Source organism: Leptopilina heterotoma, unplaced genomic scaffold (assembly GCF_015476425.1).
Source record: "Leptopilina heterotoma isolate Lh14 unplaced genomic scaffold, ASM1547642v1 Lhet_362, whole genome shotgun sequence".
Classification (NCBI taxonomy): domain Eukaryota; kingdom Metazoa; phylum Arthropoda; class Insecta; order Hymenoptera; family Figitidae; genus Leptopilina; species Leptopilina heterotoma.
The window spans coordinates 1,106,832-1,130,423 of record NW_025111043.1 but is presented as its reverse complement, the minus strand read 5'-3'; the positions used below and the strand labels follow the sequence as shown (position 1 = coordinate 1,130,423).

Below are 23,592 nucleotides of genomic sequence, written 5' to 3'. Positions count from 1 at the left end.
TAAATCATCTGAAAATTACTTCTCGGGGGTTTTCAGGGTTGCTGATTACGAATATGAAGTTTAATTTAAAAAATTCAAAATGGCGGATCCAATATGGCGGATAAAAATTTTTGAAAATCGATAAAATTGCATGAAATTACTTACTCGGGGGTTTTTCGGATCGCTGATTACGAATATGAAGTTTAATTTTTAAAATTCAATATGGCGGATCCAGTATGGCGGATAAAAATTTTTGAAAATCGATAAAATTGCGTGAAATTACTCACTCGGGGGTTTTTGGGGTCGCTGATTACAAATATGAAGTTTAATTTTTAAAATTCAAAATAGTGGATCCAATATGGCGGATAAAAATTTTTTAAAATAGATAAAATTGCATGGAATTACTCACTCGGAAGTTTTTGCGGTCGCTGATTACGAATATGAAGTTAAATTGTTAAAATTCAAAATGGAGGATCCAATATGGCGGATAAAAATGTTTGAAAATCGATAAAATTGCATGGAATTACTTACTCGGGGGTTTTCGGGGTCGCTGATTACTCTCACCACGTGTATTGCCATTTGTTTGTATCCTCAGTAGCTTGTTTTTGATATAAAACTCACGAGACAGCTCGCAGCTAGGTTTGCTGTACGTAAGTAGACTAAAATTTCTCGAGAAGGAAATATTTCTCGTGCTTTACATTTCTTGTCGTTTCGTGAAGGGTTTTAATTTATTTTATAGATGAGAATGTGCTTATTGTTGCTTTTTTAAGTGTTTTTAAATATCTTTTTATATTTTGTGTTTCCATTGCATTGTATTGCGTACAAATCATTTTTCGCAAAATATCATATTTGGGGTGATGTGCAACACTTTTTTTGGGGTCGACGTAACTACTTTTTACGTGCCATAACTGCGATTCACATGATGAATAAAAAATTATTAGTTATTTTCCTTTAATTATATTCCTTATTCAGTTATGAATAAATAAAAAATTAAACAAAAAAAATTTTTTTTTTTAGTGAAATCTCCACTTTTTAGAGGTCAACTATACCTTAGTAAATTTTTTTTTTGTCAGATTTCGATTAGTTTACATTGAAAAAGCCTAAAATAAATAATTAAAGAGATTTTCATCCATATTTATGCATTACATACCTGAATTTTACTGGTGTTGCACATCACCCCAATATATATAATTGTTCAAGTTAATTTATGGAAACACAGATATTCAATGCAACTTAAAAATGAAATAATACTACCCCTTTTCTTGTTCTATGACGATATAGAAGTAGGTAATGCATTAGGTAGCCATTCAGGTGAAAATAAATTTGGCGCAGTTTATGCCTCCATTGCCTGTTTGCCCTAGTGCATTGCTTCTAAGTTAAATACAATATTCTTTTCAACTTTATTTTATGTCAAAGATAAAAAAAACACGGAAAATTCGAAAGTTTTTGAACATTTGATTAAAGAAATTAATTTTCTTCCAGAGGTAGGAATTACAATTAATATAAATAATGTAATTTATACTGTCAAATTCCAACTCGTCCTAATTTTAGGCGATAATTTAGGTTTGAACAGCATATTAGGATTCACGGAGTCTTTTAAGGCAAACTTTGTTTGTAGATTTTGTAAAATCAATTCCGATAATTTACATATAAATAATATAGAAAAAAAGAGGATTTGAGAACTGAAAAAAATTATGAAGAAGATGTTTTTGCAAAAAATGTATCCACCACTGGAATAAAGGAACGTTGTGCATTTCATGAGATAAAAAATTTTCATTTAACACAAAATTTAAGTGTTGATGTTATGCACGATCTTTTTAAAGGCGTATGTTTATATATAATGCATTCAATTATTTATATTTTTGTGTATAAATGTGAATATTTTACATAAGAGTTTTTAAATATTACAATTCAGAATTTCAATTTAACTGACAATATTCCAATAGGCCTCCAAAAATTTCAGTTTCATGTTTAAAAAATAAATTAAATTTAAAAATGTCAGCGCACGGTACCCTGGAACCAATCTCAACCTTTAACATTCTCCCTTTCAAAGATTCCTGTTGCAACTAATTCGGGGAACCTCACTGAATATTTTCTGACAAGAAAAATCAAAATCCGTCGGGCGCTTTTTTTTAATTTCAATTTTTGTGTTTTTAGCGCCAAATTAAAAAAAAGACTGGTTTTTATGATCATTTAAAGAAAAATTCAACTTCAACTGGTCAAATTTTGTTTAAGAAATTATACAAAACCATAATTCTGGTAGAAAATTTTCCGTATAATCGGAATTTAAAAGTTGAGAAAATCTAGAGTCTGTTTACAACGTTCCTACTGATTTTCAATTTTCTGATTTAAATTTTCTTTCAGTTATTAAATATATAAATAGTGAATACCTAACTTTAGGCAAACTCACATTTTAAAATTCTTAATTTTAACATATTGTTTAACATCGTTATGCAAAAAAAGAGAAATTTGCGATATCATGATTTTGTAGACAGAAGTAGGCCTCCTAAGTTTTCCATCTAAAATAAGAAAAATGATCAGCACTATGATTGTTTATGTTAAATGATTAATTTTTTCAATAAATAGTATTGTAAAATTAAGCACAAGAAGGGCGTTCAGAAATTTTATTAATTTTTATTTGACTCATAGCATAAAGTAATTTGTCGTAGTCAATGAGTTCATAGCCAGTTGGTTTAGCCTTTCTTGGTGACGTGATTGCTAAAAATTCAAAATAATTCATAGAACCACTTCATTAGTTTATACAAAATCACTAAATGTCAAAACGGAACTTTAATGCAGTGGCCCACTTCTGTCCACAAGATTAATTTGAGGAGAAACAACGTGACCATAATACCTCGCGACAATATGAAACAGTCTCTTTAAATTTTTTAAGGTTAGGTCTGAAACTATAATAAAGGCTACTTGCCCGATTGAATTCGATGAATATCTTATGTAAACAACGATAACTTTTACAATGAGAAAAAAAAAGTAGATAATTTTTGGCACTAATTGCTGGAGAACACAATTGTACGTCGCACTCTTTAATAACCAACTGAAAGTTGACCTTCTGTTGATAACAAAAGAAAAAATTTTCGGTTGACAGATATGTCACTTGTAAAACAAAATTTTGATAAATTTTGAAATTGCACTTATTTTTATAAAATTTGACAGACAATTTGAAAAAAACGACGGTGAGATTTTTTTTATAATATTTACAGTTTTCCAGATTTTCTGGGATACCGCTGCTTTAATTTCGAAAGCCAATGTCAGATTCCGATTATACGGAAAATTTTCTACCAGAATTATGGTTTTGTACGATTTCTGGAACAAAATTTGACCAGTTGAAGTTGAATTTTTTTTAAAATGATCATTAAAACCAGTTTTTTTTAAATTTGGCGCTAAAACACAAAAATTGAAATTAAAAAAAGCGCCCGACGGATTTTGATTTTTCTTGTCAGAAAATATTCAGTGAGGTACCCCGAACAAGTTGCAACAGGAATCTTTGAAAGGGAGAATGTTAAGGGTTGAGATTGGTTCCAGCGTACCGTGAGCGTCTGAAATGCTTACTCTTGTTAGGTATTTTGGGTTAATTATTGGTGACAAAATTCCTACAGATAACAAATATTGGGAGTTATACAAATGCCTGCGACAGATCATTGATATTGTAGTATCTCCGCGTATAATCAAATCGGATATTAATAATTTGAAATCACTTATAGAAAATCTTCTGAAAATGTATTCAAACCTATTCGGTTTTCTAAAACCTAAATTTCATAATCTCGTGCATTACCCTAGAATATTATTAGAGAATAGACCGTGCATTCATTTTTCGTCTATGAGATTTGAGGCATTTCATCGAAAAATAAAATTGAATGCATTATCATCAAATAATAGGATTAATTTATTAAAGACTGTTGATATTAAGCAGACACTTCACAATTGTCAAATTCTTCATTCTCTAGAATTTAGAGATCTAATTAATCTTGACACTTTTGACGAAACTGACTTAGAATACGAAAACTTAGATCTTCAAAGCGAAAATGAGTCTACTGCAAAAGTAAATGTAAATGGTATTTCTTATAAAATTGGAACTGTATTAGTCACAGATATAGCAGATAGTGAAAAACAATTCGGAAAAATTAAAAGAATTTTCAATAAAGATAATTATACTTTTTTCGAGTTAAAAATTTTTAAAGAAATATCGTTTGATGAACACTTTCACGCATACGTAGTGACTGAGGCGAATGTTCAAAACAAATTTATAAAATGTGACAATTTAATGTTTATAGATCCTTGTTTGTCTCTTATTCAAAATAAAGTTCATTTTATTGCTACGAAACATATTTTGTAAATGTATGTATGTATGTTATTGAAGTATGTGTGTGTAAAAATCATGTGTTTTTTTGTGTTTGTAAGTCTTAAGGCTGCGTCTACAATAGAAAAAAATAATGTGTAATTTGTAGTGTAATGTGTATTGTTTTTGGCATTGACAACTGTCAGGGGCAATTACACTATATATTACACAATTTTCTACACATTATTTTTTCTGTTGTAGACTCAGCCTAATATGTACGGTATAATAACAAATTGACTACCATTGAAATGGATTATTGAAAAATAAATTTATTTTTAACTAATTGACTAAATTTATGATATTTTATCTATTATTTCTATTTATAATTTATCTGTTATTAACTTTAGCTAGACATTTTTAAATTCTTTTATGTACAGAACAATATTTAAATGCCTCTCAGTTATACAAAATTTTTTTACAAGATTTAAAAAATAATTTAAATTTTCTGATTAAAATAAATTTTGTTCAGTGTTGGGCAAAAATTGTTGACAGCTGCCCACTCACTATTTTGGCGCGCTGCTCACTTTCACTTTTTGACAGTCACGCGACAAAATTTGGGAACGTAGCGCACCGAAACTAGTACTTGGGCTGCAGTCCAACATGAAGTTCCGCCGCCGACCCAAAGGTCTCTCAGTGTACGATATTTTTTATTCCTAATGCACAAAAGTGTCGATTTCAGATAGCAGACGACTGGGAATAAAAGTCAGTCACTTGTTCGACCTATATGAAAATGGCGGCGTTTTCTCCCTTTGGCAAAAATAACGCATGGGATCAGCGGTTATGTTTGCACATGGGAGAAAATAGACGCCATTTTCATATGGTCGAACAAATGAGTGACTTTACTCCCTGTCGTTTTAGCTATCTAAAAGCTCCATTTTTGTGCATGTGGGATAAAAATTTTTTTTTGTTATTCATGACTTGCGTAAAGTACGTAAGTTACCTAATTAGTGCAATTTACAATAATTCGTTCATTACGTAACTTAAGCTATTTATGTAAGTACAACTTACGTTATTTACGTAACTTACATTATTTACGTAACTTATATTATTTACGTAACTTACGTTATTTACGTAAGTTAACTCACTTGTTTATGTAACTCACTTTTGTTATTTACGTAACTTACGTAAGTTGTGTAAATTACATAACAATTTATACAGGCATTTGTTAATAATTATAATAATTAGGGTAGGGTGGGGCATTACTATTCTTGTTTGGATTTTTGAGTCTACAAAATTTATTTAAAAAAAAAAAAAATAATGAGTAGAACCGTTTGAAAGCTTGACTTCTTAGCTACAATTTTGCCATGTATTATTTTGCTGTAGCTCAATTCTGTTGCGAACTACAGCGATTTTACGAAAAAAAATTTTTTTTGATGTCGAAGAAAACGAGGGGCGTAACTATTCTTTCAGCTATTACTGATATAATACTAAAAAATACAATAAATATTGTTTTTATTATCCAAATTAAATCAAATTTTTATCTGTAGTTATACAATATATTAAAAACTACTACCAACAGTAATAAAATTTATTATTGTATAAAATATATCAAGAAATAAGAAAACATAAAATATTAAAAAAAATTTTCTTATATGTCCATTTCTTCGTCGCTTAAGACACAATTGACGCAAGCCCAGTTTAACTCAATTCTTGAACATGTAACGTGTGCCTTTTCCAAACACGATACGCATGTTTGATAGGAAAGTCCTAAAGAAATGGATTTATTGCACACGCAGCACTTATCCTCCATACTCAAATCCAAATCACTCTCAGAAGATGAAGGTATTTTTTTTGAACGTCCACTTCCACGTGGTCGACCACGAGGTCGTCCCCGTCCAATTTCGCAGCTGATATTTGAACTGGGCCCAGCAATTGGGCTAATATTTCGCATACTTCCACGAGGTCGTCCACGAGGTCGTCCACTAGGTCGTCCTCGTCCAGTTCCACGATTTTGCGCCGTAATTTCCACTTCTTCGTTTAGAATTACTTCTACAATTTCAGGGTTGATATTTGAATTGCAGCCAGCAGTTGAATTTATATTTCGCCCACTTCCACGAGGTCGCCCACAAGGTCGTCCACTAGGTCGTCCTCGTCCAGTTCCACGATTTTGCGCCGTAATTTCCACTTCTTCGTTTAGAATTACTTCTACAATTTCAGGGCTTATATTTGAATTGCAGCCAGCAGTTGAATTTATATTTCGCCCACTTCCACGAGGTCGCCCACGAGGTCGTCCTCGTCCAATTTCACGTTTTTTCGCTATAATTTCCGCTTCTTTTCTTCGAATTTCTCCCATAACTTCGGGGCTGGTTAATATTTGGGTTCTACCACGTCTGCGACCACGTGCAGTTTCTTTTCGAGCTGGTGCTTTCGGAAACGGCATGATGTTTTGAATAGTTTCGTCCAAATTTAGAGAGTCTAATTCGATTAAATTCGCTCCATCTATTTCTCTTTCTTGCAAATCGTCTTCAATATCACATTCTGCTGCAATGTCAGTCACATTTATTAGTGGTCGGTCAGTGACACTAGATGGTGCAAAATCGCTATCAAAGAAAATGTTTGAATTTGGCGGATAGATACCGGTGCAGCGAAACCCTTCTTCGATATTTGAATGTGTGAATGCTCGAATAAATGGTTCTTTTATAATTTCTGCTAAGTTGTGGATGGTAATGTTTGTAACATAGCGTCGCATCCAATCATCGCAAGCTACAGTAATGGCCTTTTTAAATGGTCCAAAAACACTGCGATCTAGTGGTTGCATCTTGTGCGTGCAATGTGGTGGAAATGACACTACATGAATCCCATTGTCGATGCAAAACTGCATCGCTTCGCTTGAAATGTGCGATTCGTGATTGTCGAACAATAACAGAGTTGGGTTCTGCGGAGATGAATGAGCAGTTTTCTGGAAATGATTCAAAAAATCGAGAAATGTGGATTTTGTCATCCATCCAGAACCATTTGCAGCTGAGCGAGAACCATTCGGTGCATTACGCAAAAATTCCGGCTTATTGCGAACACGTGGAAAAATGAAAAATGGCGGTGTCTTATTTCCCGTAGCTGATACTGCAACCGCAATTGTAATTGAAGTGCCACGTTCGCCTGATGTCATTTTGCTAACTTGTTTGGCGCCTCGCTGTGCCACAACACGACCAGGCTGATGAACTGTGGATAAGCCAGTCTCATCCATATTCCATATATTTCCAGGATCGAACCGCACCTCATCCATCACTTTATTTAAGTTGAGAAAAAATGAATCAACATTGTGTTGATTAAATGCCGATGCTCTAGCTAAGCTTGTGGATTGTGGTTTTCTAAGTGATAAATTAGGATGACGTTTCATGAAACTTTGCAACCAATCTTTGCCGGCCATCTTATTTATTTTCCAACTTTCTGGCATGAAGATGTTAAGTTTTTTGGCCAAATCGTATGCAAGCGAACGGACATTTCCAGTTGTCAGACCGTAAAATATTTCAGAAGACTTTAGTAAGTGAACCATTAATGCATTTTCTTGCTCATTTGTGAAAACCTTTAAAAAAAAGGTCATTTGAAAATAAAATAATGAATCAGTTGTTGCCAAAATAAAAAGTAATAGAACGTTCATACTAACCTGTCTAAATTTATTTATTTCAACATTTTCTTTTTTCGCTGCAATACGCAGTGTTTCGTAGTTTAATTCAAAATTTTTCGACGCTTTATTTATACTCATTCCTTCCTTTATCTCAGACAATGCTTCTTGCAGAACTGGTGATAAAACTCTTGGTCGTTTGCTTACACAAGTTGGAATATTGATGCAATGAAAACGTAAAGTCCCATAGCATAAACCAAATTCTTTTGCTGTTTCTTTTATTGTTTTACCTTTTGATACTTCCTTAATTGCTTTTTCCAAATCTTCTTTGTTAATTGGAGGATTTTTTCTTTTCCAATGTCTTACCATTCTAACCTAAAAACAAACACACAAAAAACATACACTGTTTTGTAGTTTTCGCTGTCGTCAGTGAAAGAATAGTTACGCCCCACCGGACCATTTTTTGAAAAAACACTTGTAAAATTTTTGAACAATAGAATATCGAAAATCCATTATGATATTCGTGTTCAGCACTAAATTTGACTTTAGAAAACACTTACCCGAAATTTTTTCCCACCGTTTATCACTATTAACAATGGCAGACTAAATGAGTGAAAACAAGTAAGCGAGTGTGTCAAAATCACATTTGGGTACCTAACTCCTATGATAGATGGCGCCAGAAGCTCAAATTTGGCATACAATGTTTATTTCACATGACAAGTATACACTGTAAAAAAAACTTTAATCGGATGAATAGTTTTCTCTCCAGGACTAAAGAATAGTTACGCCCCGCGAATAGTAATGCCCCACCCTACCCTATATTCCTGAATTATTATTCAATATAATTCAAATATTACCGAATTACCAATTCTTAAAAAATTTATTGTTCCTAATAATATTTCTTTATAATGTGTAAATGTTCTATATTTTAAAGTCTCTAAATTTTATTTTATTGAAATATCATTTGTTATAAAACTCTTTTCTTATAAATGTTTTTCAAAATAATTTTAACTTTTTCGAATTAACATTACTCATAATTTTCTTTACTCCTAATCATTCTTCTTTATAATTACTACATTTTCTAACTTGTATTTCTTCTAACTATAACTTTACCGAATTGTCACTTCTCATAATTATTATTACATCGAAATATTATTTTTCAAAATTTTTGTAATAACTAATAATTTTTTATACAAATTTTTTTATTGTATAATAACCAGTTTTTATAATTTTATTTTATTCGAATAATTATTTCGTATAATTTTTTTCTTACCGAAATTATATTTTAAATATTTTTTTTTAACCGATTTTTTATTTTTCCTAATATTCATTTATTCAAATAATTTTTTTTCATAATTTCTATATTTCCTAATTCGTATTTTACATAACATACATTTTTTGTAAGATTTAAATTCTCTAATTTTTTATTTTCCTAACCTATAAATGACATAATAAGAATTGCACCGAATAGTTATTTCACATACAGAGTATCCGGTTACGATGTTTCCCATCTCTGAAGAATATGGCGCCAAATTTGAAAAAATGTTATTATTTTATTATTTAAACATTATTAATTATTACAAATATCGTTTAAAACAATTAAATATCATTAGGGAAACTGTTTTAAACAATATTTGCAATAATTAATAATTTTTAAATAATAAAATAATAAAATTTTTTAAAATTTGGCGCCATATTCTTCAGAGATGGGAAACATCGAAACCGGATACTCTGTATGTGACATAACTATTCGGTGCAATTCTTATTATGTCATTTATAGGTTAGGAAAATAAAAAATTAGAGAATTTAAATCTTAGAAAAAATGTATGTTATGTAAAATACGAATTAGGAAATATAGAAATTATGAAAAAAAATTATTTGAATAAATGAATATTAGGAAAAATAAAAAATCGGTTAAACAAAAATATTTAAAATATAATTTCGGTAAGAAAAAAAGTATACGAAATAATTATTCGAATAAAATAAAATTATAAAAACTGGTTATTATACAATAAAAAAATTTGTATAAAAAATTATTAGTTATTACAAAAATTTTGAAAAATAATATTTCGATGTAATAATAATTATGAGAAGTGACAATTCGGTAAAGTTATAGTTAGAAGAAATACAAGTTAGAAAATGTAGTAATTATAAAGAAGAATGATTAGGAGTAAAGAAAATTATGAGTAATGTTAATTCGAAAAAGTTAAAATTATTTTGAAAAACATTTATAAGAAAAGAGTTTTATAACAAATGATATTTCGATAAAATAAAATTTAGATACTTTAGAATTTAGAACATTTACACATTATAAAAAAATATTATTAGGAACAATAAATTTTTTAAGAATTGGTAATTCGGTAATATTTGAATTATATTGAATAATAATTCAGGAATATAATTATTATAATTATTAACAAATCTATAAAATAATATCTATCAAAATTGACATTTCAAAAATAAAAATATTAGTGTAAATAAGAAATATAATAAATAATAATTTTTAGAAATGATAATTCAGTTATTTGAAGATTATAAAAAATTTTCTTTCGCAGTATTAAACATTCTGTTGATTAGTCATTCAAAAAAAATGTTTTTGACAATTATTGCTTCGATTAAAAGAAATTATAATTAATTCTTATTAGATGAAAAGAATTTCGATAAAATAAAGATTCGGATAATAAAAATTGGAGACTTTTCATGCGCCTCGTTTTTGTCACTCATAATTAGCCCGGATAAATCCAAACTCAATACGGTTTTTGTATAACCAGTGAATCCGGAATTAGTCCAATCTAGTCCGAAGTTAGTCTGATAATGTGCAACTTACAAATGTGAAATTAATCCAAATTCAATATTATACCAAAATCTTTGCATACAGATTTTGGATTGTTCCATACTTGTTTCGGATTAAATCTTTCAACTGGATTACTTTCGGATTATTGCCGACTGATTTCGTATTCTTTACATACTGATTTAGCATTATTCCGTAATATATGAAAAATATCCGAAAATGATCCGCATTAATCTAACGTTAATCTGAGCGAAATTATGAATCCACGAATTATCGTCCTAATCCACAATAATATGTCCGGATTTAATCCAGATTAGTCAGAAATTTTTGCCAGGGATATAATATGATTCGGGTGTCCGACTATTTCCGGATTCTTATCATATATATTTCGGATTGTTTCGTATTTGTTTTGGAATATGATTTTACCACACTATAATTCCAAATTGTTTCGGATTATGCCTTTTAATTGGATTAAATCCGGATTATTTCAGCCAATTTTCGGATTCTTAGCATACAGATTTCGGATTGTTTCTAATTATGTCTTTCAATTGGATTAAATCCCAATTGTTGCAGACAATTTCCGGATTCGTTGCATACAGTTTACGGATTGTTTCGTACTTGTTTCGGAATAGGATTTTGCAACACTTAATTTCAAATTGTTGCGGACTAATATCGGATTTCTTGCTTACAGAGTTCGGATTGCTTCGGACATTTTACGGATTAAGTTTTTTTAACTAGATTAAATTCGGATTGTTGCGGACTGATTCCGTATTCTTTACACATTGATTTCGGATAATTCCGTACTTATTTTAGAAGAATTCTTCACCGGTCATAAATTCGGATTGTTATGCGGACTGAATTCGTAGACATCCAGGATTACTCCAAAGTGTTTTCGGATTCAGGTTTTCGTTCGGATTAATATCAGACTAACGCGGATCATTTTCGGACCTTTTTCGTACAATTTTCGAACTAATCCGTAATAATCTGTCCGTATTTAATCCGGAATTAGTCCGAAATTTTTACCAGGGATGTTAGATATACAGTTTAATTTATTGTTAGAAGAAAAAATTGGGACTTTAAGTTTCTTCGATAATTTACTTTCTCTCTCACTACTACCTCTCTTCGAGATGATTGAGAAAAATGAAGTGAAGAATGAAAACCAAAAATACGTGTATTTGATTAATGACTACGTCAATGTCACGACGATTTCACGCCACGTGAAAGATATAAATGTTTCGTCATATTATGATCTGAGATCATATCGCTAATAAACAAGAATCGCATAAATTATACGGCATCTGATCTTAATGCATCATAATTTTCATTAAAACTTTTAATATTCAATCAATTTTAGAAATTAAAGATAATGTTGAGCAGAGTTAAACGATTCATTAAATAAAAATGATAAAGAAGAAATAAAATTAAATTCTAACAAATTTAATATGACTTATGATGTAAATATTAAACAAATATTAAACAAAATATTAAATATATTAAATAATTAACAAAATATAGTTTTATTAAATAAATCAATAATATACTACCTGTGTAATTAAACTTTATTTTGCTAATTTGGGTCAAACCATTTTATTTCGCCTAATGTATTTTTGATCTTTATAAAAAATTTCAATATTTCGGGAAAATATTCTTATATGTTTTGGGATTACGAAATGCACAATGATTTGTAAAAAATAATTTCATTTCATATGAAAAAAGATATTATAAATTGAGAGTACATGAAAAAAGGTTACATTGACAGGCATTACAAAATATTTAAAAAAGGAGTAATCTCTTTGAGAAATATAAAAAAAGCGATTGATATTTATTTTTAAAGACTTAATTTGTGATTTGAAATGGATAAAAGTATCAAATAATTTATAATAAACTGTAAAATATGTTATTTAAGTTTCTGTATGAAATGTCAAAAATCGATCATATTTAATAATTTTTTTTGACAAAGTAATTTAATTTTCGTAAATCAGAATTATTTAAATAATAAGTATTTTAAATACACTTTATTATTATTTAAATACTTTTTTGATTATCAACTGAGAAATATAAAAAAATTTACCTTAAAAATGAACCATTTTTCATTTTATCGGGATTTTGAATGTTTGTAACTTCGTTGGAGAAAACCCGATTTATGCCAAATTTTTTGAGCATGTTGATTGAAGCAATATCTTCCTGCTACTAAAATTTCGCGATGGGTTTTGCACTAGTTTTCAAAAGAAATTGATTTAAAAAAATTGTTTATTTTGAAGGTTACAGACAAGTATTATAACTAACTTGAAGTTGGTTTGCTACTTGCAATAAAAGTCAAATTCAAAATAAAACGATTTTTTTAAAGTCAGTTTAAAACAAACCAACTTCAAGTCAGCTATAATACTTGTCATTAACCTTCAAAATAAACAATTTTTTTAAATCAATTTCTTTTGAAAACTAGTGCAAAACCCATCGCGAAATTTTAGTAGCAGGAAGATATTGCTTCAATCTACGTGCTCCAAAAATTTGGCATAAATCGGGTTTTCTCCAACGAAATTACAAACATTCAAAATCCCGATAAAATGAAAAATGGTTCATTTTTAAGGTAAATTTTTTTATATTTCTCAGTTGATAATCAAAAAAGTATTTAAATAATAATAAAGTATATTTAAAATACTTATTATTTAAATAATTCTGATTTACGAAAATTAAATTACTTTGTCAAAAAAAATTATTAAATATGATCGATTTTTGACATTTCATACAGAAACTTAAATAACATATTTTACAGTTTATTATAAATTATTTGATACTTTTATCAAGTTTAAATCACAAATTAAGTCTTTAAAAATAAATATCAATCGCTTTTTTTATATTTCTTAAAGAGATTACTCCTTTTTTAAATATTTTGTAATGCCTGTCAATGTAACCTTTTTTCATGTACTCTCAATTTATAATATCATTTTTTATATGAAATGAAATTATTTTTTACAAATCATTGTGCATTTCGTAATCCCAAAACATATAAGAATATTTTTCCGAAATATTGAAATTTTTTATAAAGATCAAAAATACATTAGGCGAAATAAAATGGTTTGACCCAATTTTTAACTATTTTAATTTCGAGGAGGAATAATTTATTTACAATTATACATAAAAAAATAAAAAATGTTGTAAAAATACGAATATTTTTTCATCAAAATATAAAAAATAGTATTTAAAAAGTTGAATTTAAATAATAATAATAGATTATGTAAATTTGTAAAATTTTAATGATAAATATAAAAAGATGTAGGTAGAATATAAAAATAAGAAAAAATGTTGAATAGTTAAATCGAGTTTTCTGCGTTTTTCTAAAAAGAAATTTTAAAAGAGATTATGAAAGATGAAGCGTGTCGAATTCAGGAGGAGCAGAGTCATTTATTATCCTAGGTTGTACAACTATTTGAGACACCTACACATTTATCTGCGCTTATAAAGTATATAATATATACACGCATAGGCAAAATGGTTGCGCATAAAAGTCTTCGTGTATGTAACGTATTAGACTCCTGCAGTTTGCAATTTACTCTCATCTTTCGAACCATTATTCCAAAGAAATATTTGACTCTCGAGGAATTTCTACAAGCTTAATTTTCATTTTATCACTTATTGATAATATAAATGTTTCTTTCTATAAATAAATCATACATGAAAATTTATTTTCCGATAATTATTTTTAGTATCAAATTTTCATTTTATTTTAAGAATATTATTTTTATAGGAAGCATAATTCTTTACTTATTTTTGGTTGTATAATAAAGTTGGCTAAACAACTTCAAAATTTTAATGTTGCATGTAGCTAAAAATTGTCGTTTTAGTTGCTAATTAGCGGTTGAAAAAAATATTGTAGCTTGCCATTTCTTTTTAATTAGGATGACTGCACCAATGGTGGATCAAGTAAGCTCCTTAAGTTTCTTATTTTGACTTTGAAGTCTTAAATAATTGTTGTTAGACAAATTCCAAGGCTATTTATATATCAGTATGATTAAGAAGGTTGCAATACACATTTTATTTAGGGATAGACTGAATTTTGACACTTACGTTTACTTCCATAAACTAACAAAGATAATTTGTCAACGATCCTATTGTGGATCTCTGTTTTCACTAGCTGTGATTATGCTGCTCCAGTGGAAAAAATCACTTTAAAAATCTTACCAAAATATATACACGGAGAAAAATGAAAATTCAGATTTCGGTCTGAGTATAAGACAATTTGAATGATTTCTATTATCGTAGGAAAAAATATTAAATTTTAGTTCTCTATCCCAAAAAGTTTAGTATCGATTTTCAATTAAGATCAATTCTAAATACCTTACTAACCGCTAATATTCTCCTTTCAACAAGTGCAATCAGATTCTTTAATTAATTCAAAGGTGCTAAGAATTAGGTACAATTATTATGTTTACATTTATTTTAATGCAGTTACTCACCCAGTGGGCACAGGGACGTCTGAAAGACGTCCCTTTTTGTCCGCGGACAATTTGGGGACAATGATGGTAATGCCCAGTGAGAAATTGCCAATAGACTTTAATCGGTCCAATATCGGTCCAATATTGGTTGCCGTGCTGGGCGCCGATTGACTCCCAATATTGGACCAATATGGGCTGATGCTTGGGATGTAACGGCATCGCCAATCATCGGTTGTCAATATTGGTCCAATATTGGCCGAATATTGGCAACCAAGAGAAAAAAATTTTTTTAAATAAATTTTTTTTAATTAAATAATAATAATAAAAAATTAATGTTTATAATTTTTGTTTAATATATTTATTTGTTTAATTATTTATTTTTAATAATTCATGTAAATAATAAATAATTTATTATTTATAAATTATAATCATTTAAAAATGCAGCAACTATTAGGAAATAATCGAAATAGCATTCTGCAAAAAAATTCTATCATTGAAAAATCAATGATAGGCGAGAGAAATCCGCGTCTTTAAATAGATTCGCAGATGATAGACAAGAGATATCCGCGTCATTAAACGGATTCGCAGATATACTCTGGTCTCGCGACGAATCTCTCGATACTTATATACACTGGAGTCGCCGTGTCAGTTGCGAGAACGGTTACAGCGTCCCTCTTTCGGCGGAGATAAGAATTGTCACGTAAACTGCGGGTATAATAAGGCGGTCGGTAAAGCGATTTAGCAGTTTACGTGACAATTCTTATCTCCGCCGAAAGAGGGACGCTGTAACCGTTCTCGCAACTGACACGGCGACTCCAGTGTATATAAGTATCGAGAGATTCGTCGCGAGACCAGAGTATATCTGCGAATCCGTTTAATGACGCGGATATCTCTTGTCTATCATCTGCGAATCTATTTAAAGACGCGGATTTCTCTCGCCTATCATTGATTTTTCAATGATAGAATTTTTTTGCAGAATGCTATTTTCTAATAGCTGCTGCATTTTTAAATAATTATAATTTATAAATAATAAATTATTTATTATTTACATGAATTATTAAAAATAAATATATAGTATTTTTAAACAAAAAATTAACAATTATGCGATGATTATGCAAATAGTGTTAAATTATGCAATGAAAAAAAATTATGCACTGAAAGTATAATTATGCAATTGGATGCGATCACAAATCACATTTATTTTGTATGAATTCTTAATAAATCACAAAATACAGAAATTATGCTCACACCGAAAAAAATGCCTAGGACCCGTATACCAGGAATTGACTAGGTTTCCTAGTTACGAGAGGAGCCAACTATAGAATCCTGGTCAAAGTAATAAGATTCAAGCATAGTTAAAGTGACCAGGAAAATTAGTCGATGTAATCAGGAAAAAATAGTCAAATTGACTAGGAGAATAATATTAGATTTACACTGTGTATCATAATTATTTGAAATTGCTAATCAAATTCTTATTATCAAATAAAAGAGAAAAAATAATTAAAAGAAAAAAGAAAAAAATTAATTTTTGTATTTCAACATATTTATATTTGACTTTTTATTTATACTCCTTGGAATTAATTTAAACTTATGAAATAAATATTTGACGCAGGGGGGACGCGAACACCTGAACCTAACGAATACGCACTTTGAAACCCGGAACGATAACCACTACACTAAACACGACTTGGTATTTTAATTTTTTAATATAGACACTAGATTTTCGAGTCAAAATACAATACAATACATCAGATGATGTTTTATACATTTCGAGTACACAATTTTATACACTTGTCAAAAACTATTTATTTTTAATTATTTATGACATTCAAATGAAAATAAATTTAAATACACAAATTATTGCAAAGGTAAATTTTCAAACACACTGCGCGATTAAAATAGTAAAAATGTTGTCACCACGTGCGTAAAAAATTCGACGATTTATATTGAAACCTAACCAAAAAAGTCTGAAAGAATTGACTAATATAATTAAATAGTTTACTTTCTAAAACATGGACTATCTATATTTCCAGAGGTTCCGAGAAACCAGCAATTTTGATGTATGTAAGAACTCCATTTTATGTACAAAGAATAGACGCGAGTAATGATAAAAAATCGTTTTACGAAATCACGATAAATGACGCGAAAGATATAGAGGTAAACACTGTCAGAACAGAAGCAGACGCGTGCGCATTATGGAAATAGGCAAAATTACTAAAATCCTAGTCAATTTGACAAGGATTTGCAGGGTTGTTTTTGCCAGGATTGAATTTGTTGAATCAACCTAGCGATCCCAACCATAATGATTAGTAATCCTTATTACTTTTACTAGATTAAGATTAACTATAGAGTCATAGTTAATAATACCATCGAGATTTTTTTCGGTGTAAAAGGCGTCTAAAAGACGTTCTATGTCTGGTCCAAAAGACGTTCAAAAGACGTCTAAAAGACATAAGAAAGGACTTCTAAAGTACGTCTTAAAGACGTCTTTTGGACGTCCTTTTTACATTTCTTCAGATTTTAAATAGACATTTCTTTTATAACATTTTCTAAGTTGAAACTCAGTAATATTGTTTTAAATTTATTATAAGTTTAATTTTGTGTTTTCTTAAATGTGGAGAAATAATGAAAAAATTCCTACGAAGCTGGGATCGAACTCGGATACCTTGGGCTTGAAGCACTGCGCCTTAAGCACCTCAGCCGTTCAAGACAGATATGAACCTCTACTAAGTTAACGATCTCACTTGTCAATTAAATGAATTTAACTTAGAAAAATTCCAATGAATTTCACATTCATGAATTTCTAAGTCCAAGTTGAACTTAGAAAATAGTATTTTCTATTTATGAAAATTTTTCTATTTTCAAATGTTGAATGAAAAAGACGTCTTTTAGACATCTTAAAGGCATCTAATGGACAAGACATAGAACATGTATGGGACGTCTTTAAGACGTCTTTTTGTACAAGTCCAAAAGACGTCCGCAAAAAGACATCCTTAGAACGTCTTTTGAACAAGTGTGCTCACTGGACAATTATTACAAACTGTGTATCAACGTTCACTTAAAAAGGATTGTTCAGTGCAAGAGTTTTTAGATTCATTCCCAAACAGTTAGAGAAATTCGAAACTTCTAGGCGCGCCTGCGTTGTTCGGAGTATGCGTTGTGTCGTATTAATTGTTTCAATTAATTAAAATTTCGATTTTAAATAATTGTGAGTTTAATTCTGTGAATTTTACTATTTTTTAAATAGACGATTTAGAAGGGAAAAACATGATGTGAACAACATACATAATACGAATTTGGAAATTTGGAATCAGTTAGGACTCTCGGATAAGTTTAATTGGTTTAATTTTATTATAGTTATATCTTAATTTCAAGAAATAAATTATTTTTAAGATTAGATAAAGTTATTAGAGCGCATTTCTATTGTTACAATCGAATTTAAAAGAAAAGTTAAGTGAAATATTTGAACTCGTTTTGAGGTTAGGTGTGCGTTTGCTTTTAGCTGCCTAAATAATTATACCTCATTATTATTATGTATTATATATTATACATAATTATTATTACATTTTAAATTTAACAATCATTATTTTATTGTAATGTTCAGTATATACTATATATAAATAGAAAATATTATTTTCTAAGTTCAACTTGGACTTAGAAACTGATGAATATAAAAGTTGTTGGAAGTTTTGTAAGTTAAATTCATTTCATTGACAAGTGAGAGCGTAAACTTTGTAGAGATTCATATCTGTCTTGGACGGCTAAGGTACTTAAGGCGCAATGCTTTAAGCCCAAGGCATCTGAGTTCGATTTCAGCTTCGTAAGAATTTTTTCATTATTTCTGCAAATTTTAGAAAAAAGAAAATTAAACTTAAAATAAATCTAATACAATATTACTGTGTTTCTACTTATAAAATGTTATAGAAGAAATGTCTTTTTAAAATCTGAAGGGATATGAAAAGGGACGTCCAAAAGACGTCTTTAAAACGTACTTTAGACGTCCTTTCTTATGGCTCTTAAACGTCTTTTGGACGTATTTTGGACCAGACATAGAATGTCTTTTAAACGTCTTTTTATGACTCAGAGACATTACCATCATTGTCCCCGAATGTCCGCGAACAAAAAGGGACGTCTTTTTGACGTCACTGTGCCCACTGGGAATATATAGAATAGTTTGAATTACTATTACAATAGTTTGAATTTAAAAAAACTTCTTATTAGGATTTTTATTATCCTTTAAATATTCAAACATCGAATCTCTTTGAAAATTAAATACAAGTCTTTTGGCATTTTTATTAATGGAATTGTTTTAAAACCTAATTCTTTGTTTGAACCACCAAACCCCCCTCCTACTGCGTTAAAATTTTTTAATTAAAAATGGAGGATCCAGTATGGGAGATGAGTTAGAGAAAATTAATTGATTCACATATAAATGGGTATGTAGGGATATCTGAAGACAGAGATTCTTAGTGTTACAGAAAATAAAATCACTTTAAGTAACATACATAGAAAGATTATTTAACCCCTTGGCAGTCGATGACGTGTATACACGTCATGGTGCAGGTGGGCTCAAACTGTCGATGACGTATATAGACTCAAGCAGATTTTTGGCTACAAAAACACACAGATTTGTCCACAAATTGATACTCGGGGGTTTTCGGGGTCGCTGATTACGAATTCGTTTTCAGATTTTGAAAATTTAAAATGGCGGATCCAATATGGCAGACATTTTCAAAAATTCATCGGATTCACTTGAAACTTGTTACTCAGAGGTTTTCGGGGTCGCTGATTACGAATCCGATATTAGATTTTGAAAATTTAAAATGGCGGATCCAATATGGCAGACATTTTCAAAAATTCATCGGATTCACTTGAAACTTGTTACTCAGGGGTTTTCGGGGTCGCTGATTACAAATATGATATCAGATTTTGAAAATTCAAAATGGCGGATCTAATATGGCAGACATTTTCAAAAATTCATCGGATTCACTTGAAACTCGTTACTCGGCGGTTTTCGGGGTCGCTGATTACGAATATAGCATCATATTTTTTTAAATACAATGTGGCGGTTCGAATATGGCTGGCGCCATTTAAAAAAATTTATCAGATTAACTAAAAAGTTATTACTTTTGATTTATTCATGTCGTAGATCAAAAATGTAATATCGGTTTTGAAAATGGCGGATCCAATATAAGAACAAACAAAAAAAATATAAAAAAACAAAATAAATGAAGGAGTGTAAAATCCGACCGCATACCTCCACGTGGTAAACTCTGGGGTCGTAAGTAACGTAGTATACTTAACAGCTGACTGCGGGGGAAAATTTTGTATTTATTATCGTCTCAAAAGTTTTTCGTAATCAGCGAATACCCTTTAGTAACGAGTTTCAAATGAATCCGATGAATTTTAGAAAATTTGATTCGCCATATTGAATCTGAAATCGGTTTCGTAATCAGCGACCCTGAAAACCCCCGAGTAAAAAGTTTCAAGTGAATCCGATGAATTTTAGAAAATGTTCTCCGCCATATTGGATCCGCCATTTTGAATTTTTAAAATCTGATATCGGATTCGTAATCAGCGACCCTGAAAACCCCTGAGTAACTAGATTCAAGTGAATTCAGTCGATTTTCCATTTTCATGTCCGCCATATTGGATCCGCCATTTTGAATTTTGTTCATATTGCGATTTAAATAAACTAACTCTTCATAATAGTAAAGCAAAAATTGAGATTTTTTCTAAGAAGCATAACAACTATCATAGCAAAGCACTTTACTTATATTTCAAATATGTCGAGGATGGAATTGAGGTGGTGGATAGTTATATTTACACGGAGAAACCTTTGGTTCGTTTGCTCACCCGATATTTGTGCGTCAGCGCCTCCACGAAACATATTCATCTGCACAAAGGTTTCTCCGTGTACTTATATTTTTTTACTTAGGGGTGCCATTCTTTGGGACATGCTCATTTGTGCTGGCTGCGAAAAAGTTTACGAGTTCAGCGAACTTGGCAATTGGAAATATTCTGAGAGCGATTTACTTGCCCGGCGCCGACTCGTGGAGTGAAAAAAGATGTAATATAATCAAATGCATTTAGAAAATTATAAAACATATACAAATGAATAAAGTAAGTTAGCAATGAAACATTTTAAAATTTAGATATCACAAGAGAAATTAGAAAATGATAATTAACAAAATTAAATCAAGAAACATTAAAAATACAAATAAAGTCAGAACAAAAATAAATTACATAGAATCTTTTTTTTATTCAATTAAATTTGATTGACCTACGAAAATTGATGCATCAATAATATACAATAAATAGCAAATCAACTAATAAAATTCATATAAATCTCTTCGCGTCAAACATACACACACAATCATACATATCAATTAAAAGAATATTATACGAATATAAATTAGATAAGAGAAAAAATCACAAAAGATAATTTTGTGAGTAAAATAAAAATTCAAATTTAAGAAATAAACATCGTCAATCATCAACTTTAGATATAATTATTTGTACTCATCCCTCGTTCTTTAGACGTCGCTGACTCGGGTGAAACGGAGCGCTGAATGGTTCTGGACGAATTTTCTCTTATCCCTGCTTGAACCCTCAGATGGAAATTCCACCAAATCCAATATTTTTAGGATGGCCTTATATATGAATATCCAGTGCAATTTCGGATTGTTCCATTAATTTCGACCCAGGCTGCCAAGTCAACAATTCCCGCCCATTTTATACAACGCGCCACACTAAACGAAATGTGCAAAATTATAATTAAGAAATTTAAATAAAATAAATTACCACTTGAATGATTTTAATAATTAATATACAAAAAAGAATTGACAAAAAAATCTATCAAATATAATACCTTAGAATCTTCGGCGTCGGACTCAAAATATGGCGCGGGAACTTTTTCATAAATAATCAACGAGCGAATGAGGCCGAGAAAAATGGAACAACCGATTTTATAATCATAGAGAAAATTCCTCCTTCCCCATTACCATATTGCGATTCCCCGAATCAACCTTCGACTTCTCCGAAATCTCCCGATTACTCAAAACCATGTTCACCGGGTTATCTATTTACAGGCATTTTATCTTTACAATATTTTGCACAAGAATAATTCCTACAAAGAGGTGTCTTGATTGGAGACATTTTTGGTGTCTTAGACACCAAAAGTGTCTTTGTTTGAGACGTTTTTGCTGTGTAAGACAACAAAAACGGCTCCACCCAAGACACCTCTTTTTGCAGTATACGGTAAATTGTTTAGTAGTGTTGCGTTAAGCACATTAATGTACGCTAACCAAATATGGGCATTGAATTTTTCGGAAATGGTAGAGAAATCGCAACTTCCTTTTTATTAAACAACTATTGTGTCTGCCCACAAATACCCTGGGTTATGCATTGAGAATGGAGACTGTTCCCCTGCACCTTTCGTTTGTAGTTTTGAAGAGCATTTTGGCTTGGTTGAATAAAATTTCGTGTTTTCCGAAACTCTGCATCGAAAGATTAATATCATTCTTGCGAAAAGACCAGTCTACAAAATTAAAAAATTGGTTTAATTAAATACGTCTATTCTTTATGATGTCTGACTCGATTTATAGATGGAAAAAGTTTTCATTGGAGTCTATATAGGCATGGACCGGACGGTGAGATCTTTCTCAGAAAATACAAAGTGTATATACGTAAGTCAGATAATGACTGAATATCATCTTCTAATAGTTTGTTAATACTTCCTCACCTACTTCTACAAAATAGAACAGAACCTTATCTCGCTTTACTTTTAAACCTAATTTATAATAGAATTTTAGCACAACTACGCTTATTCAATAAATTCATTACAAGAAATTATTGTAGCTAATTTCATGTACAACTTTTTTTGTTTTAATTTAAGCAATTTTATTTTCAACTGCACGAGAAATTATATTCTCAAATTTAGAGTATCAAATATTTTTTTAATATTTCGTTTAGTTAATACAGAAAAGAAGAGGAAGTTGTACAAGTATCAAATATTGATTAAGGAAAAAAATCAAAATTTCTCCAATGAGTGAAAATAAGAAAAAAATATTAAGGTCTAAATTCCAGTTTGTCGTAAACGAGTTGTTCAACAACTGTTATTTCCTACCTGCGTCCGAGGCGAAAACCAAAAGCTTTGCGAACTTTTGCCATATGATCGTGTATATGAGTTCTGTCATGTAGTGTCATGCAATGACCATATTCTTTTGAATGAGCTTGTTACTTTTATAGCAGGAGACTCTATTGCTGGGTAACATTAGGAACACACCGTTTGCGTTTTATGACACCCGGAGTGTTCTTCTCTCTTGGTTATACTACCAGTGTTGCTATTGTAATAAAAAAGGAGAGGTCCTTGCTTTTAACAAGCGCAATAAAAAGCATAGGAAAAGGAGGTGAGAGAAGAATATAAAAGTACTGCTATTAAAATGAATGAAGTTGAAAACAACATAATCAC

At 30.1% G+C, this 23,592-nt stretch overlaps 2 protein-coding genes across 4 annotated transcripts in view; one reads left to right on the top strand and one right to left on the bottom strand.

Annotated features, from left to right (window-relative positions):
• The window catches only part of LOC122505678 (netrin-1-like), a 746,647-nt gene that overhangs the window by 435,539 nt on the left and 287,516 nt on the right, over positions 1 to 23,592 (top strand). The gene's annotated exons all lie outside the window — the stretch shown is intronic.
• Positions 5,748 to 8,683, bottom strand: LOC122505677. Of its 2 annotated transcripts, none has more exons than XM_043617457.1 (2): positions 7,938 to 8,683; positions 5,748 to 7,856 (listed from the first exon to the last, which is right to left on the bottom strand). In XM_043617457.1, exons 1-2 carry the CDS (start codon positions 8,262 to 8,264, stop codon positions 5,922 to 5,924), a joined length of 2,262 nt encoding a protein of 753 aa, XP_043473392.1. In that variant the 5' UTR covers positions 8,265 to 8,683; the 3' UTR covers positions 5,748 to 5,921. The 2 variants fall into 2 exon arrangements, with proteins under 2 accessions (XP_043473392.1, XP_043473391.1); XM_043617456.1 differs by having other exon boundaries at positions 5,748 to 8,270; positions 8,456 to 8,683.

Bases quoted from the DNA above. Each gene is read 5' to 3' on its own strand.
- LOC122505677 (XM_043617456.1), bottom strand. From the start codon at position 8,264: ATGGTAAGACATTGGAAAAGAAAAAATCCTCCAATTAACAAAGAAGAT.